Here is a 16,806-nt window from a genome sequence, read left to right on the forward strand (position 1 = left end):
TGGGAATTACTGGAGCAAAAAGAAACCCATTTATTTCATCAATGACATATGATCTGACATCTGGACAATTCGTCAGTTCCCCTATTATCACACACACACACACACACACACACACACACACACACACACACACACACACACAGTGCACCAGACGCAGGATTAAGAACAACATATACAGGCTCACGACATCCGATCTTATCATATCTCCCCTCCTCAGCTGCAGAAACACTAATCCACGCCTTCATCACCTCCAGACTTGACTACTGTAACAGCATCCTGTATGGCCTCCTCTCCTCTGTTCTCCAAAAGCTGCAATAGAGTGCTCCGAGATGATGCTAAAAATAGTAACACTGTGGTCTGCGCGGCCATCTTGGAAGTCACTCGCTCCAGAGCGCGCATAGAGTACACATCATAGAGTAAACATTCACCGATTCGTTTCCGCGTTAGAGGGCTTAGAAGCTTGGATTTTTTAAGAATTTAGACATCTGAAGTGATGGAGCACTACTGTGAAAGTTTGGATAAGCAGGCACGGGAGCGTTATGCTGAGAAGGTACGTTTCATTGGGAATGTAGATCCATACACTGTTAGTGAGAAGGAATGGAAAGCTGACCCCAGCTTGTTGCCGCATAATTATCAATTATTTTAGTCAGTGAATAAAATGTAGACCTACTGTAGTATGTAACTTGTACTAACAGCATGTGTACATAAACATTACTAGGCCTAGATCTTAAATGCCATTTGATGCAACAATGCACTGCAGTAGACATAAGCTACCTAATGTGACAAATATATCCATTAATCATTGCTGAAAGTACACAGAAAAGATAATAGTTTGTATCACATTTATTTTAGTAACTATGAAATTCAAGACAATTTAACCTACCTGTCACAAAGTGATCAGAACAAATCCGGATACAGTCAAGTTGTCCTAAATTTGATCGGTTAATGGCAGCCAGCCACTGTCGTCTCCTCCGCTCGCTTTTCTCCTGTGCTGCAATTCCCTGGTTAGTCACGACTTTAGGGAGTCTGTGGAAGCTTTTGCCACCCTTTTCCCCCCGGCTACTACAGCCAACAATGACACACGTATTCGGCATTTTGCTTCGCTGAGCAACAACAATGCACTGACACAGCGACGTTTGACTTCCAATATGGCCGCCGCCGGGTTCGCGCTGATCTCGAAGCACTCTACATGTTCAAAACTCTGCTGCCCGACTGCTCACTCGATCCCCCTCCAGAGAACACATCACCCCCATCCTCTGTCAACTTCACTGGCTTCCCATTAAACAACGTATACATTTCAAGATTCTCCTCATTACCTACAAAGCTCTTAATAACCTCGCTCCCCCATACTTGACTGATCTCCTCCAACGCTACTTTCCTACTCGCCGATTACGCTCTGCTGACGCAAACCTTCTTACCCCCATCACCATGACCAAATATCGTACAATGGGAGACAGAGCCTTCACCATTGCTGCCCCAACCCTCTGGAACTCTCTCCCTCAAGCCATCCGAAACTCTGATACACTGCTGTCCTTCAAAAACCAACTCAAAACTCATCTCTTCAATGCTACTTACAATACCTGACACATCATCTTCCATTATCATCCACCCTTTTTCCCTCTGTGTGTGTGCGTGTTGTGTGTGTGTAAATTTTTGTAAAGCGTCTTTAGCCCTATTCGCACGGGATAAGTATTACCTGTGGACCTCTGGTAATTCGGAATAATTGCAGAGAATGTCTGAGTTCTTAGTCCCGTGCGAATGCGCCATGTCCGTAATTTGCAAAGTAATAATTCCGCCGCGAATTACCTACTGTGTTTCGGCAAAACACAGACGTCCAGTGGTAATACAAGTCCCGTGTGAATGCGCATGTCTGTGTTTGTAATTATTAAACGCGCATCTCTTGTACTTTTCTGGAGTGAATAATGGAGGATACGGGCGAAATTTTGATAAACAGCATTTCAGGGGCAAGTGGTAGTAGGCCTATCCCGTATTTGAACCAGATAAGCATTTTGAACTCCTGTCTACTAGTGTTGTGACGTTCGCGAACGAACCGATTCTTTTGAACAGCTCCTAGGCATGAACGATGAGAACCGAGTCTCGAGCTGGGGGAGCCGTTCTTTCTGTCGTTCTTTTTCTGTACTGTGTTTCAGATGAAAAAGCTTTTGCCCAAGGAGAAGTAGTAGGCTAAACGGCATTTTCCTTTTATTTATTCAAGTTTTATCTGTTTGCCTAATAGTTCAAATTGTTTTGTATATAGTTTATAATGTTGTTGTGTGATATTAATGATAATATTGTGGGAAAACTACTTTGCACGGACGTTCATTTAATTTATTCTATCGTCATTTTGTTTGTTCTATTTTTGTGTATTTTATTTATTTATCTGTTTGTCTAGTTGTATCTATTTTTCTAATAATAATATATTTTTTGCATTAATAGTTTGTTTTTTCCTATTAAAATAATCTTGTGTTCTTGTTATAACTTTATCTATTTATCTGACTGTTTAGCTGTATCTATTTTTGTTACAATTTCAATATTTTTAATATAGAAAGTTTGTTTTTTTCTATTAAAATGTTCGTGTGATAACTAGTTCTTGTGTTATATTTATTGTAGTTGTATCTATTTTGTATCTCAGACTTAAATATTTTTGTAAAACAAGTGTTTTTCTATAAAATATTCTTGCGTACTTGATAACTATGTTCTTGAGTGGGTTCTTTTTTTTTTTTTTTTTACAGAAAAGCCGTTCTGCATGGACATTCATTGAAGCCCTCATTGTTTTTTAATGGTTATTTATGAGCGTTTAGGGGTTACAATAATGTAAGTCTAGGTTGCTTTATATAAAAGGTATGTCCAGAAATATTGATGTCACTGTCTAAGCAGAGGGATCTGGCTTCTTCAGACGCCGTCTTCTTAAAACTGAATAAATATTTAAAAAGAGCCAAATGAGCCAGTCTTTTGAACGGCTCTTTTCAAAGAACGGATCACAAAGATGCGGATCCCATCAAAGAGCCATAAATCCCATCTCTACTGTCTACAAGACGAAACAGGATGCTGTGAACTTACGACACATCCGGTCACAATGACTACGTTTACATGCACATCCAAATCGAGCTGCTGTCGGTAATCGAGCTGAAGGTCCCAGCAGGGTGCCAGAGAAATCCAATCCTACATGCACATAACTGAAATCAGGCTATTGTGTGAGGTGCATTGTGCACCCGAGCCACAGGTGGCGCAACACGCCCCATCGTGTTGGTACACTTCCGGTTGTCGTCATGAAGAAGAGCTATTCAAGAGTGTAAACAAAGTTATCAGTTCCGTGTTCTCCATTGCGCGTTTTTCTCCCGTCCATGAATTTTAATATATTCAACTCCTTAAGCTGAATGAGCATGAACTCTGTCTCCTCATTGCTCCAGAAGTGCACGTTTCTGCTTGCCTGTGGCAGTGGGGGCGTGGTCAAGTGCCGGTCTGTGACAGGAGGGCGGAGCCAGGGAAGGTGAGTGGCAGAATCACTACACCTGACGGTAATTAACCTGTGTTTGTGTGTCTTCCCAGTAACCGCGCCCTATTTAAGGAGGCAGAGGGAGAGCAGAGGGGAGAACTCATCCCGGGACTAGAACACAGCGTGCGTGTGTGTGTTTTTCTCTCAAGAATAAAAGTAGGCTGTTAAACTGAAAAGTCTGACAATAAAAAGCCTATTAGTACCAGAAGCTTTGTCCTGCCGTCCTCTGTGCTCCACCCACACTTCAGAGAGCTCTACATCGCCATTTTCTCTTCTTCGTTTGTTCCTCCTGACCTCTTCTGCTGCTTGCTACTACTGTTGTCATGCCGACCGAGGCTGTTGTGTTTCCCGCTTGTGGTCTCGTCACTCGTCACTTCCGGAAGTAGCTCGACAACTAGCTCGATAGGGTATACATGCACAAAGTAGCTCAGCAGAAATCGCATAAACTAGGTCGTGTAGCTCGATTCCAAGAAATCAAGTTCGGTTCAATTTCAGCCGAATTAAGGTGTATACATGGCATTTTGAACTTCGATTTCAGTCGAGCAACGGCAGAAATTCGATTCTCTCTATGTGCATGTAAACATAGTGAATGTCTGTAAATTCAGTGAATTACAGACTTTTGCTTATCCCGTCCGAATGCGCCACACAATAACACAGAGGTGCGGGGGTAATTGCGAATTACCAGAGGTCCATAGGTAATACTTATCCCGTGCGAATCGTACTTTTGAGTGTTAAGAAAAGCGCTATATAAAACCAATGTATTATTATTATTATTATTATTATATCTGATGCACTTTAACAGGAAGAAAAATGTGCACGCAATCATCATCATTAATTATTAACTGAAACATGTTAAATGCTCTCAGATTGCAATATTGTAAGACTCAATCTGTTTTTAGTTTTGTTCAGGAAAACATGATGAAAGGTAACCACCGTGTTCTGCACATCCATCCATCCATCCATCCATCCATCTATCTATCTATCTATCTATCTATCTATCTATCTATCTATCTATCTATCTATCTCTCACGTGTGCTACAGAGGAAGACTATCATGAACTGGCAGTTTCTCCTCTTGGGGGCTCAAAAGATAACCATTTACTCCTTGATAATCATCTGCCCCTTCATCCGACATATAAGTATCCCAATCACTGTCAGAATTCTCTCCAAAATGTGATTCCATATGGAGACTGGTCTAACCACTGCTGCGCACATGAACGAAATAGATACCCGAATTGTTACACATGTGACATCACGCACCCCTTCGGGATCTTCCGGTTCAGTCTCGGCAGATTCCGTGAAAATCTGCTGATTTTATTGATTTTCCATTCATTTATGGCCTTTTGGATCAGCTATGGTTCGAAAACACATGGTCAGTCAACGTAATGATCGTTGCTTTGTACAAAGAAAAAACTGGGGTTTAGAGGTATTACATACACTTTAAAACTGCATGTAAATGTGTATGGCAGGCTCGGTGTGTTTAGGCAATCAAGAGAGGAGTTCCTAAAGAGCAAGAGTTTTCATTTGCCAGAATGAAATCCACGGAAACAACAAAATGGGCAAGTGGACACACAGGTCTATCAATGACAATCGATTAAATCTATCAGCTTTAGTGGAAATGAAATTTCCCTGGGGGCCAGTGCCACCCTGGGCACTCCTGTAGACACGCCCTTGGACAGAATTCCTATGACTAGGTCACAGGACATAGAAAACTAGCAACACCTGATAGTCTCGAACCTGGCTTAGACATGTATGCACATCATTTAGGAGAGGATAACTCAACTGTTATAGGCTAATTTGACCCCAAGGAATAACTTGGGATGTGTGCCAAAATCGCTATCTGACGCAAACAGGCTGAAAATTACCAAGCCAAGATGGCCACCGGTATTACGGTATTATTATTGTGTTCCTCTTCATGTTCCTGACCCTGGTTTATGTGACACATAAACAGTAATAATGTGATGTTAAAAGTTGTATTGCTGGCTGTTAAACATTTAGGCTCTCAAGATATTGCTGCCTACTAAATTAATAAGTTTTGTTTTGTATTTTTCACTTTAAGTTAATATTCCGGGCGGCACGGTGGTGTAGTGGTTAGCGCTGTCGCCTCACAGCAAGAAGGTCCGGGTTCGAGCCCCGTGGCCGGCGAGGGCCTTTCTGTGCGGAGTTTGCATGTTCTCCCCGTGTCCGCGTGGGTTTCCTCCGGGTGCTCCGGTTTCCCCCACAGTCCAAAGACATGCAGGTTAGGTTAACTGGTGACTCTAAATTGACCGTAGGTGTGAATGTGAGTGTGAATGGTTGTCTGTGTCTATGTGTCAGCCCTGTGATGACCTGGCGACTTGTCCAGGGTGTACCCCGCCTTTCGCCCGTAGTCAGCTGGGATAGGCTCCAGCTTGCCTGCGACCCTGTAGAACAGGATAAAGCGGCTAGAGATAATGAGATGAGACAATTATTCAACCCCTATATAATATTGTTGTTTTTAAAGCTTTCTGACAGTTTTTATGGCCTAAAGTGGAGTTGAAACATAATTAAGCCTTTGGGAACTCTATAATGATCCTTCATTTGCTTCAGCTGTGATGCATATAAACCCCACCCATGAAAGTATTCAAGGTCAGTTGCAATCATGGGAAAGACAAAGGAGCTTCAACAAAAACTGAGAGAGGAGATTATTTCATGACACCTAAAGGGCCTTGGGTATAACAAGATTTCCAACAAATTTAACATTCCAAGAGACACCATTGAGAGCATTATAAGGAAGTTTAAAACTTATGGAACAGCTACAAACCTGTCTGGCCGTGGAAGAAAGCCCAAAATTTCATCAAGGGCCCTTAGCCACTTAGTCAGGACAACTAAGAAAAACCCCCATGTGGGTGCAAGACACCTACAAGATGACATGATGAAGGCTGGTACAAGTGCTTCAGTGGCAACTATAAGACGTGCACCGAATAAACAAGGAGTTCATGGCCGGACTCCAAGACGCACTCCACTCTTGACCACAAGGAACATCAAAAGTCGACTAGAATATGCCAGGAGGAATTTGGATAAGACTACAGAGTTTTGGGAGACAGTTCTATGGACTGATTAAACCAAACTGGACCTGTTTGGACATATGGACCAGCGGTATGTCTGGCGTGCGAAAGGCCAGGCTTATAACCAGAAGAATACCATCCCCACAGTCAAGCATGGAGGTGGGTCACTGATGATGTGGGGCTGTTTTTCTGCAGCAGGAACTGGCAATCTTGATCATGTACCTGGCATCATGGATTCCCAGAAATACCAGGCCATTTTAAAGAGGAATGTGATGCGTTCCGTTGACAAATTAAACCTTGGTGATCAATGGACTTTCCAGCAAGACAACGATCCCAAGCACACCTCCAAGTCAACCAAAGCTTGGTTGAGAAAAAGATCCTGGAACGTCCTGGAGTGGCCTTCTCAATCACCAGATTTAAATCCGATTGAAAATCTTTGGTGGGATTTAAAGAAGGCAGTTGCAGTATGGAAGCCATCAAACATCACTGAGCTAGAGGCTTTTGCACGTAAAGAATGGGCAAAGATTCCAATCGAGAGGTGTAAGAAGCTTGTCAGCACTTACCCAAAACGATTGTTAGAAGTTATAAAAGCTAAAGGATGCTCCACAAAGTACTGAAGCTGGGGGTTGAATAATAGTGCACATGCACATATGTTAAAAGATTTACATTTTCATTTGAACTTCCAAGTTAAGTCAACTTCCGTTGTCAAAATAACTCATCCATCCATCATCTGTAGCCGCTTATCCTGTTCTACAGGCAAGCTGGAGCCTATCCCAGCTGACTATGGGCGAGAGGCGGGGTACACCCTGGACAAGTCGCCAGGTCATCGCAGGGCTAACACAGAGACAAACAACCATTCACACTCACATTCACACCTACGGTCAATTTAGAGCCACCAATTAGCCTAACCTGCATGTCTTTGGGGGAAACCGGAGCACCTGGAGGAAACCCACGCGGACACGGGGAGAACATGTAAACTCCGCACAGAAAGGCCCTCGTCGGCCACGGGGCTCGAACCCGGACCTTCTTGCTGTGAGGTGACGGTGCTAACCACTACACCACCGTGCTGTAACATCTCTAGTTCTAATGATAGCCGTAAAAAAAATTATAAATGATTTTTTTAAAAATGTACAGTGGCTCCTGAGAAGCACAAAAAAAAAAAAGATTTCTCAGGAGATGGCAAGACTGAATCCTGATGATGCCATAGCCATCCATCACTGGGAATCAGAAAGAGCAAAATTGGTCCTCTGAGTCAGTTATTTGGCATTTCTCTTTCCCTTAACTTACTGTGGGCATCTGTGAGCCCATGGATGGAGAAGGCGGCAGTTTGTGTGTTCAGGGAATGGATAAAAGACCAAATTGGGAGAAAATTGGGCGACAGTGCTAACAACTACTCCACCGTGCCACCCCAAAATTACTCGTATGTATAAATAAAAAAATTTTTTGTTTAATGAGGTTTTTTTTGTCATTTATTGTCATTATCTTTCATCCACATGACTATAATGACTTTTGAGGTGAAGGGGTTGAATATTTCTAATTGCAACTTAGATAGATAGATAGTTAGTTGGGGGAGGTCACGGTGGTGTAGTGGTTAGCACTGTCGCCTCACAGCAAGAAGGTCCTGGGTTCGAGCCCCGTGGCCGGCGAGGGCCTTTCTGTGCGGAGTTTGCATGTTCTCCCCGTGTCCGCGTGGGTTTCCTCCGGGTGCTCCGGTTTCCCCCACAGTCCAAAGACATGCAGGTTAGGTTAACTGGTGACTCTAAATTGACCGTAGGTGTGAATGTGAGTGTGAATGGTTGTCTGTGTCTATGTGTCAGCCCTGTGATGACCTGGCGACTTGTCCAGGGTGTACCCCGCCTTTCACCCGTAGTCAGCTGGGATAGGCTCCAGCTTGCCTGCGACCCTGTAGAACAGGATAAAGCGGCTACAGATAATGAGATGAGACGAGATGTCGGACTCCATTTATTGATTTCTTGTGACCCAGAGATCATGTTAAGAACCTTTGCAAGGGATTGAGAAGCATTAATGTGATTCGTAATACATTTGTATTGTTTAAAAGTAGTTGACCAATGATTCAATGAACAGCTAAAACTCAAACTGTGCTTGATAATATATTTAGAATACGTACTAAAAATGTGTATCTAAGATATTTGGTATACTCTATAAGGTGCCATAATGTTTCATGAAAAGTGATCGAAATTTTGTCATAAAAAAAGGTCATAAAATAGCAGCTTTTTCCATAACTTTGAGCTCCTGGTGCCACCATTAAACTTTTGAATTTTGTCAAAATATTTCACCCAGTGTGTTTTCTTACCAGAAGGAACATAAAAACAAAAATGCATCATGATCGGAGGAACTTTTCATTTTTAGGGGGCAACTGATGCACCCTAATATACCAGTATACGACATGTTTACCTGATAAAGTGGGAATAAAAAGCGCTGATCCTGGTACATTATTTCAGTTTTATCTAACTACAGATAACCCACTATTCTGATATATTATGGTCATGATTTATTCAATATTTACACACGAATAGATCAGAAGTCAGTAGTTAGGTGATCCAAGTAAAGCCAAACTGCTCAGGAACTACTATTCATGGCAATGTTTTATACATCATACCGGTTACATCACTGACTGTTTAACCGAACTCAGCCTTATTAAAGTCGGTAAATAATAAAGTACAGACTATAATAATCAGATTTTCTGACCTTGTATGCGTCTGTTACAGTCCAAGCAGACAGGCGGGAGCTAAACTGTCCAGCCAATCACATTTAGCAACAACTCGTAACAGACCAATCAGAAGCGTCCCATAACAACGCCCTAAAGTGATATCGTCCAATCAGAGACGACTACCAGCGACATTTACCCGGATGTGTAACGCAAAATGTTACCCGCGATATTGGTACTGATAAACTAACGTTCCGGGATTATTAGTTCCGTAGGGTCAGAAAGCGTCACAAGAGGGCGATACACCAGTGCATCTTAAACAATTAGAATCTCGTGAAGAAGTTAAATGTTTTCCATCAGTTCTCATCTCATCTCATTATCTCTAGCCGCTTTATCCTTCTACAGGGTCGCAGGCAAGCTGGAGCCTATCCCAGCTGACTACGGGTGAAAGGCGGGGTACACCCTGGACAAGTCGCCAGGTCATCACAGGGCTGACACATAGACACAGACAACCATTCACACTCACATTCACACCTACGGTCAATTTAGAGTCACCAGTTAACCTAACCTGCATGTCTTTGGACTGTGGGGGAAACCGGAGCACCCGGAGGAAACCCACGCGGACACGGGGAGAACATGCAAACTCCACACAGAAAGGCCCTCGCCAGCCCCGGGGGTCGAACCCAGGACCTTCTTGCTGTGAGGCGACAGCGCTAACCACTACACCACCGTGCCGCCCCTAAACTAAAACGTTTCAAGCATTTTTCTATTTTAATTGTGATAATTATGGCTTGCAGTTAGGGTGACCATTTCCATAACACCAAAAAGGAGGACATTATTTGGACGGGGGGTCTGGGGGCCCTTCCCCAGAAAATTTTGTATTTCATAGATGCAATTTCCTGCATTCTAATCAATTTTAGGGTGAATAATGGCAAATCCGATCTGATTCATAGCCCTCAATTATTTATGTAAACCACAGTGGCAAGATTGAGAATGGATTATTTTTATGCAAGTCACTCAAGTTTGGTGAAATCAACATCGCAATTTTGTAGGGTTAAAGATCATGATTGTGGGGAAAAAAGAGTAAGGTCAAAGCATTCATAGTATTTATTATAATTCATGTATTAGCTCTTAATTGGCTAGAACACACAGTATTTATATTTATTAAAAACATTGTGGGGCGGCACGGTGGTGTAGTGGTTAGCGCTGTCGCCTCACAGCAAGAAGGTCCGGGTTCGAGCCCCGTGGCCGGCGAGGGCCTTTCTGTGCGGAGTTTGCATGTTCTCCCCGTGTCCGCGTGGGTTTCCTCCGGGTGCTCCGGTTTCCCCCACAGTCCAAAGACATGCAGGTTAGGTTAACTGGTGACTCTAAATTGACCGTAGGTGTGAATGTGGATGTGAATGGTTGTCTGTGTCTATGTGTCAGCCCTGTGATGACCTGGCAACTTGTCCAGGGTGTACCCCGCCTTTCGCCCGTAGTCAGCTGGGATAGGCTCCAGCTTGCCTGCGACCCTGTAGAAGGATAAAAGTGGCTAGAGATAATGAGATGAGATGAGAAAAACATTGTGGAGTTAACAAACCACTGAAATTAAACTTAAGGTGCTGAGTACCAAAAAGCACAACATTTGTAGATTCTCAAAGAACAAATAGACAACATAACCAGCAACATTATAAAACGTTTTAAAACAGTATATCATGCTTCAGTCTTTCAGTGTCTTCAGAATTCGTAGGTGTGTGTGTGTGTGTGTGAGAGAGTGAGAGAGAGAACAGTCAGACTCTTTGAAGTAGCCTGTGCCTTTGACATGTTCATGAAGGAATTTTACTGTACAAAAAAACTGAAATATCAACCTCTAGGCACACGCCAGGAAGATCATCAAAGGATAGAGCGCAACGCGTTCTAGAACGCAACGCCTCACGGTGTGGAGTTCGCATTGCATGCCAAAAAACATCGAGCCATAGACTCTTTATTGTAGATTACTAGTGTGCAGCACAGATCTGCAGTTTCCTTACAAAACGTTATTCTAAAACTCTGCTCTTCCAGTCTGGCAAGTCGATATTATATAATTCCGCTCATCGTCTCTAAAAGGAGGACAAATGTGCGTCCGGCTTGATGCTGCGCCAGACGCCGGACAAGACATTGAAAAGACGGACGGTCCGGCCTAAAGCCGGACGTCTGGCCACCCTACCTGCAGTGCAAAAAAAAAAAATACTCAAAATATTAGAGTATTTCATTTCAAGTTTGAGTAAAACAGTATAAATACCGGTCTGGTTCAGTACACACAACTATAATCATGGGGAAGACTACTGACTTGACAGTTGTCCAGAAGACGATCATCGACACCCTCCACAAGAGGAGCCACAGAGGGTCATTGCTGAAAAGGCTGGCTGGAAAAGGTGCACAAGCAACAGGGATGACCGCAGCCTTGAGAGGATTGTGAAGAAAAGTTGATTCAAGAACTTGGAAGAGCTTCACAAGGAGTGGACTGAGGCTGGTGTCAGTGCATCAAGAGCCACCACGCACAGATGTCCTCAGGAAAGGGGCTACGACTTTTGCATTCCTCATATTAAGCCACTCCTGAATCAGAGACAATGTCAGAAGTGTCTTACCCGGGCTAAGGAGAGAAAGAACTGGACTGTTGCTCAGTGATCCAAAGTCCTCTTTTCAGATGAAAGTAAATTTTGCATTTCATTTGGAAATCAAGGTCCAAGAGTCTGGAGGAAGAGTGGAGAGGCACAGAATCCAAGGTGTTTGAAGTCCATTGTGAAGTTTCCATAGTCTGTGATGATCTGGGGTGTCATGTCATCTGCTGGTGTTGGTCCACTGTGTTTTATCAAATTCAAAATCAACACAGCCATCTACCAGGAGATTTTAGAGCACTTCATGCTTCCATTTGCAGACAGGTTTTATGGAGATGCCGATTTCCTTTTCCAGCAGGACTTAGCACCTGCTCACAGTGCCAAAACTACTACCAAATGGTTTACTAAACATGATATTACTGTGCTTGATTGGCTATCCAACTCATCTGACCCAAACCCCAGACAGAATCTATGGGGTACTGTCAAGAGGAAGATGAGAAACACCTGACCCAAAAATACAGACGAGCTGAAGGCCTCTATAAAAGCAACCTGGGCTTCAATAATACCTCAGCAGTGCCACAGGCTGATCACCTTCATGCCACGCCGCATTGACGCAGTAATTTGTGGTAAAGGAGCCCCAACCAAGTATTGAGTGTATAAATGAACATACTTTTCAGAAGTTGGACATTTCTGTATCATAAATCTTTTTTTGATTGATCTTAGGAAATTTTCTAATAATTTGAATTTACATGTAATGAGAATATATGAAAGTTTCTCAATTAAGTTACAAAAAAAACCCTTTATGATATGCTAATTGTTTGAGATGCACTAGTAAAGGGCACTCACCATCTACTTTATTACACCTTACACCTGCACATTTATCTAATCAGCCAATCATGTGGCAGCAATGCAATGCATAAAATCATGCAGATACAGATCAAGAGCTTCAGAATGGGGGAAAGTGTCAGAGGAAACTGTGATCTCTGACATTTTTGTTGGTGCCAGATGGGCTGGTTTGAGTTTTTCAGAAACTCATTTTAATTCCGGGGCCATCTGGTTCTGATTTATGAATCAGTTTGATTATTTGGAAATATACTTTGTTTTTGAGATGGAGGAGGCAACTGGAGAATCTGAAGGAAACCCACATGGAGACAGTGACCCAAGATCAGGATCGAACCTGGAACCCTGAAGCTGTTACCCAGCAATGCTACCAACTGCACCACCATCATGCCTACTGTACTTCCAGGTACCGTTTTTAAATGTTTAAGAATCAGGAGATATTCTGCTCATGAAATATTTGTGCTCACTCCTGAAAATGTAACATTCTTGGCATTGTGAACAATTCGTACAGTTTACACGACTAAGATGTAATTTAACAAAACAAAAGACTTGCTTCAAAGAATTCCAAATATTATTATATTTATTAAGAGTCGATTGATAAAATATTTAAAGAAGCCAAAGCAGTCCATGGTACAGTGTTCAATTTGTTTCAGGCAAAGGCAATGTTTTGTGAACTCATGATATTTGCAGCAAATTTTATCAGGGATGCATATAAAATATGACTAAGTACAGCAACATGATTATTGTTTCATATGCATTTAGCTGGACATAGTTATATCAAAAGTGGCAATGCAGACAGTGCTTGTTAATGCCCCTTAATATACAGAAGAGCAGAGCGGTCACTTCTATTACACCATGCTTCCACTTCAAATACAGTAAGGCAGTAGTTTCAATCCAAATATGCATGTTATGGTTATACTGATTTTAATAATTCTATGTAATGTTCAAAAGAAATCAAATAGGACATTGCATATGAGCAAACTAGGGCTGTAGTGTTTCACATGCTTAAAATGAGCTAGGTGAAATATGCAGCACAGGTTGGCAATGAAGACGAGGATATTCCAAGTGTGTAGTTTGAGACCCTAAATTCACGGGAAGCATTTCCATGGTGGGGCAGAGGGTTAGAGTTTCTTCCTTCCTAAGATGAGGATTCACTCCAGCTTTAGCAGCTCCACATCGAATATGAGTGTGGCATTAGGAGGGATGACCCCAGGGTGCCCTGTGGCTCCATATGCCATATCTGGAGTGCAGGTGATTTTCGCCCGCTGGCCTAGACTCATCTGAGAATGAGATCAGAGGTTAATACAGAATATTGAACTCTGTCTGTTTGATATGATCACTTCATTTACTCCAACAGCAAGCTAATGTGTGCAAAATAAATGCTTTGCCATTACCTGTGCAACACCTTCCTCCCAGCCCTTGATGACTTCCTGTCGGCCGATTTTGAATTTGAAGGGCTTGTTTCTGTCTCGTGAGGAGTCAAACTTTTTCCCGTTCTGCAGCATTCCTGCAGATATGCAGTAGAATAATTAGCAACAAATATATCATGCATCACTAAGTACGACATGAACAGCTTTCTATATATTATTTACATGAAAAAAATATCAAAATAAGGTTATTTGTAAGAAAGCTCTTAATCTCTGGGAGAAACCGTCCTAAAACAAAGTCACAAAAAATAGAACTGCACTCGTGAACTTTTAGGTTTCCTAGTGTCGTCTTCTTCTTCCTTGTCCAGCACTGTTGCCAGGTCGGGGTTCATGTGGACCATATTGATCCGCATATCATATTAATTGGAGCATAGTTTTATGCCCTTCCTGCCGCAACCCTCCCATTTCCAGGCTTGGAAAACAACCATTCACACACATAGGGGAGAGGGGGGTAAATTGAGCCAGTGGGTAAGTTGACCCACCCCCTGTATTAAGGCACTGGTACACCTTTAGAGTCATGTGATCAGAAATTCTACAATCACCATTCATTTGCTGTTCCATGTGAAGGAGAGATGTCCATGCTTGCGTGGTAAGTATGTTTTTTTCACAAAAATACATTTTTTGTTTGTCAAAGTAAATTTTTTACACATCAGATATAAAGGGTATTTTGCTAAAAGCAAATTTATCAAGGTCTAAAAACATATATCATACATGTTGATGGTTAGCTAGTGTATCAAATCATGGTGATAATTTAGCTAAAGATTAGCCTGATTAGCCAGAACAGGATGTTTTTTCCAAAATGGTGACTGTGGGGTAAAGTGAGCCAGTTGCCTTGGGTCAAATTGAGCCACTGGTTCAACTTACCCCACCTTGAGCCACTAGTTATTTTAATCCTAAAAAGTCTGAAAATGGCATTTGTACGATTTCTATGACTTTAAATGACCTTTATATTGTAAACATTATAGCCATCATGCCAAGAACATACAAAAGGAAGACAAACTGGGCCTCAACACCTCTTGAAGAGATGGAGCGAGCTGCTGCTGAGGTCAAGTCTGGAGGGTCCATAAGAGCAGTTGCAAGAGAGAGAAAGATTGACAGGTCGACTCTGCACTTTTTCCACAAAGTGATGTGCTGAAGAAGTTACCTCAACCTCAAAAGGCAGGAGGAACTGCACGGAGGCAACAGCACTTCATATTTCCTTGTAGCGTTGAAGGTTGGAATGTGGAATAATTAGTTGTTGAGTAAGAAAAACAAAGCCTTGTTCAATAAAGAATGTTAGGTCAAGTTAAAGAATTTAAAAAAGTTAAAGAAGTTCGAAAAGGTTTTGCATACACTGTTGTTATTTTTGTGTCTGCACTGTATTAAAATATTTAGAACAATACCCTTGCATTATCTATTTATTTATTATTTTAAGTAAAGCTCGAGTTTTACACGAGAAAAGCTGCATTGGTCACTTTACCCCCAGGTGGCTCAATTTACCCACTTAGATGGCTCAACTTACCCTTAAGGTGGGGGAAGTTGAGCCATCACACCACTTTTTTTTGATAAGTCATTTTTTCATTATCGTTTGTCATAGATACATACTTGTCATTTCTATTTACAGCACACATCCTGGACTATATGTGGGTGGTTTTGTTTTTGTGCTATAACATTTTTCCTTGCTGAGAAGACAGCATTAGTAAGAAATGGCTCAATTTACCCCACTCTCCCCTATATAGGGAATTCAGAGTAGCTAATTCGCCTAACTGCATGTCTTTGGAGGAAACCGGAGCAAACCCACGCAGACACAGGGAGAACATGCAAACTCCACACAGAAAAGCCCCTGTCAGCCACTGGGCTCAAACCCAGAACCTTCTTGCTGTGAGACGACAGTGCTAACCACTACACCACCGTGCCGCCCTTAGGGTTCCTAGTGTGATAGCAAATATTTGCTTTAATATTAGGTGTGAAACAATGGTTATTCATCATATGCTAAAGACATATTTGTCTTTTAAGCTATTTTTCTAGAAGTTTCCCCTGTAACCTTGAGACAAGGACAGGAGATGGAAGGATAATATACAAAGAGCTGTTCAACAAAATTGCACTGAGCAAGCTCGGTGTCTTTTCTTCCCTCAAGTGCTTCAGAACAAAGTTTATTTTTCTCATATGGTCTGATCCATTCATTTGTTTGGGGTAAAATAAGGACATTCCACCACAGAATATTGCCTTTCTCAGTTATTTTTACCCCCCAAGTACTGAATGCATGTAGCAAACTGACTTCAAAACAAAGCAATGATCCAATAACACCCGACTGGCTCCAAGAAACAAAACATTCTCTGCTTATCTAAATCTCCAGTGGCCTTCAATCTCTCATGATCCAAATGAACAAAAAGAATGTGGACTGTGAAACACTGGCCTAATTCAGGAGATTATTCTGAGGTTTTATGTAGGCCACCTTGTGCCAGCATCTACGTATACTACAATGAAAAGAAGCAAAGCTCAGAATCGAACTAGGGATCCTTGAGCTAATCTAGGGTTAATAATCACTTATTATTTAATGTTAGTCACCAATCTCACACCATTATGATATAGATATTGTAATAGATTTATTACAATATCTACAGTGGTGCTTGAAAGTTTGTGAACCCTTTAGAATTTTCTATATTTCTGCATAAATATGACCTAAAACATCATCAGATTTTCACACAAGTCTGCAAAGTAGATAAAGAGAACCCAGTTAAACAAATGAGACAAAAATATTATACTTGGTGATTTATTTATTGAGGAAAATTATC

At 41.9% G+C, this 16,806-nt stretch overlaps 2 protein-coding genes across 3 annotated transcripts in view; both read right to left on the bottom strand.

Annotated features, from left to right (window-relative positions):
- Positions 1 to 9,295, bottom strand: part of mmut (methylmalonyl CoA mutase) — a 94,931-nt gene extending 85,636 nt beyond the window's left edge. Inside the window, exon 1 of one of the 2 annotated variants that reach the window (XM_060917742.1) lies at positions 9,231 to 9,295. The gene's annotated coding sequence lies outside the window, so the exon portion shown is untranslated. Of the gene's footprint in view, positions 1 to 883; positions 991 to 9,230 lie in introns of those variants that run through there. The other variant, XM_060917741.1, reaches the window with a different exon arrangement.
- Positions 9,296 to 13,658: 4,363 nt separating this feature from the next.
- Positions 13,659 to 16,806, bottom strand: part of fkbp1b (FKBP prolyl isomerase 1B) — a 53,124-nt gene continuing 49,976 nt past the window's right edge. The window contains exons 3-4 of the mRNA XM_060916101.1: positions 14,000 to 14,112; positions 13,659 to 13,885 (exon numbers count right to left, since the gene is read on the bottom strand). Coding sequence (XP_060772084.1) covers positions 13,757 to 13,885; positions 14,000 to 14,112 — 242 coding nt within the window. The 3' untranslated portion in view covers positions 13,659 to 13,756. The remainder of the gene's footprint in view (positions 13,886 to 13,999; positions 14,113 to 16,806) is intronic.

The sequence above is a fragment of the Neoarius graeffei genome, chromosome 3 (assembly GCF_027579695.1).
Source record: "Neoarius graeffei isolate fNeoGra1 chromosome 3, fNeoGra1.pri, whole genome shotgun sequence".
Lineage (NCBI taxonomy): Eukaryota > Metazoa > Chordata > Actinopteri > Siluriformes > Ariidae > Neoarius > Neoarius graeffei.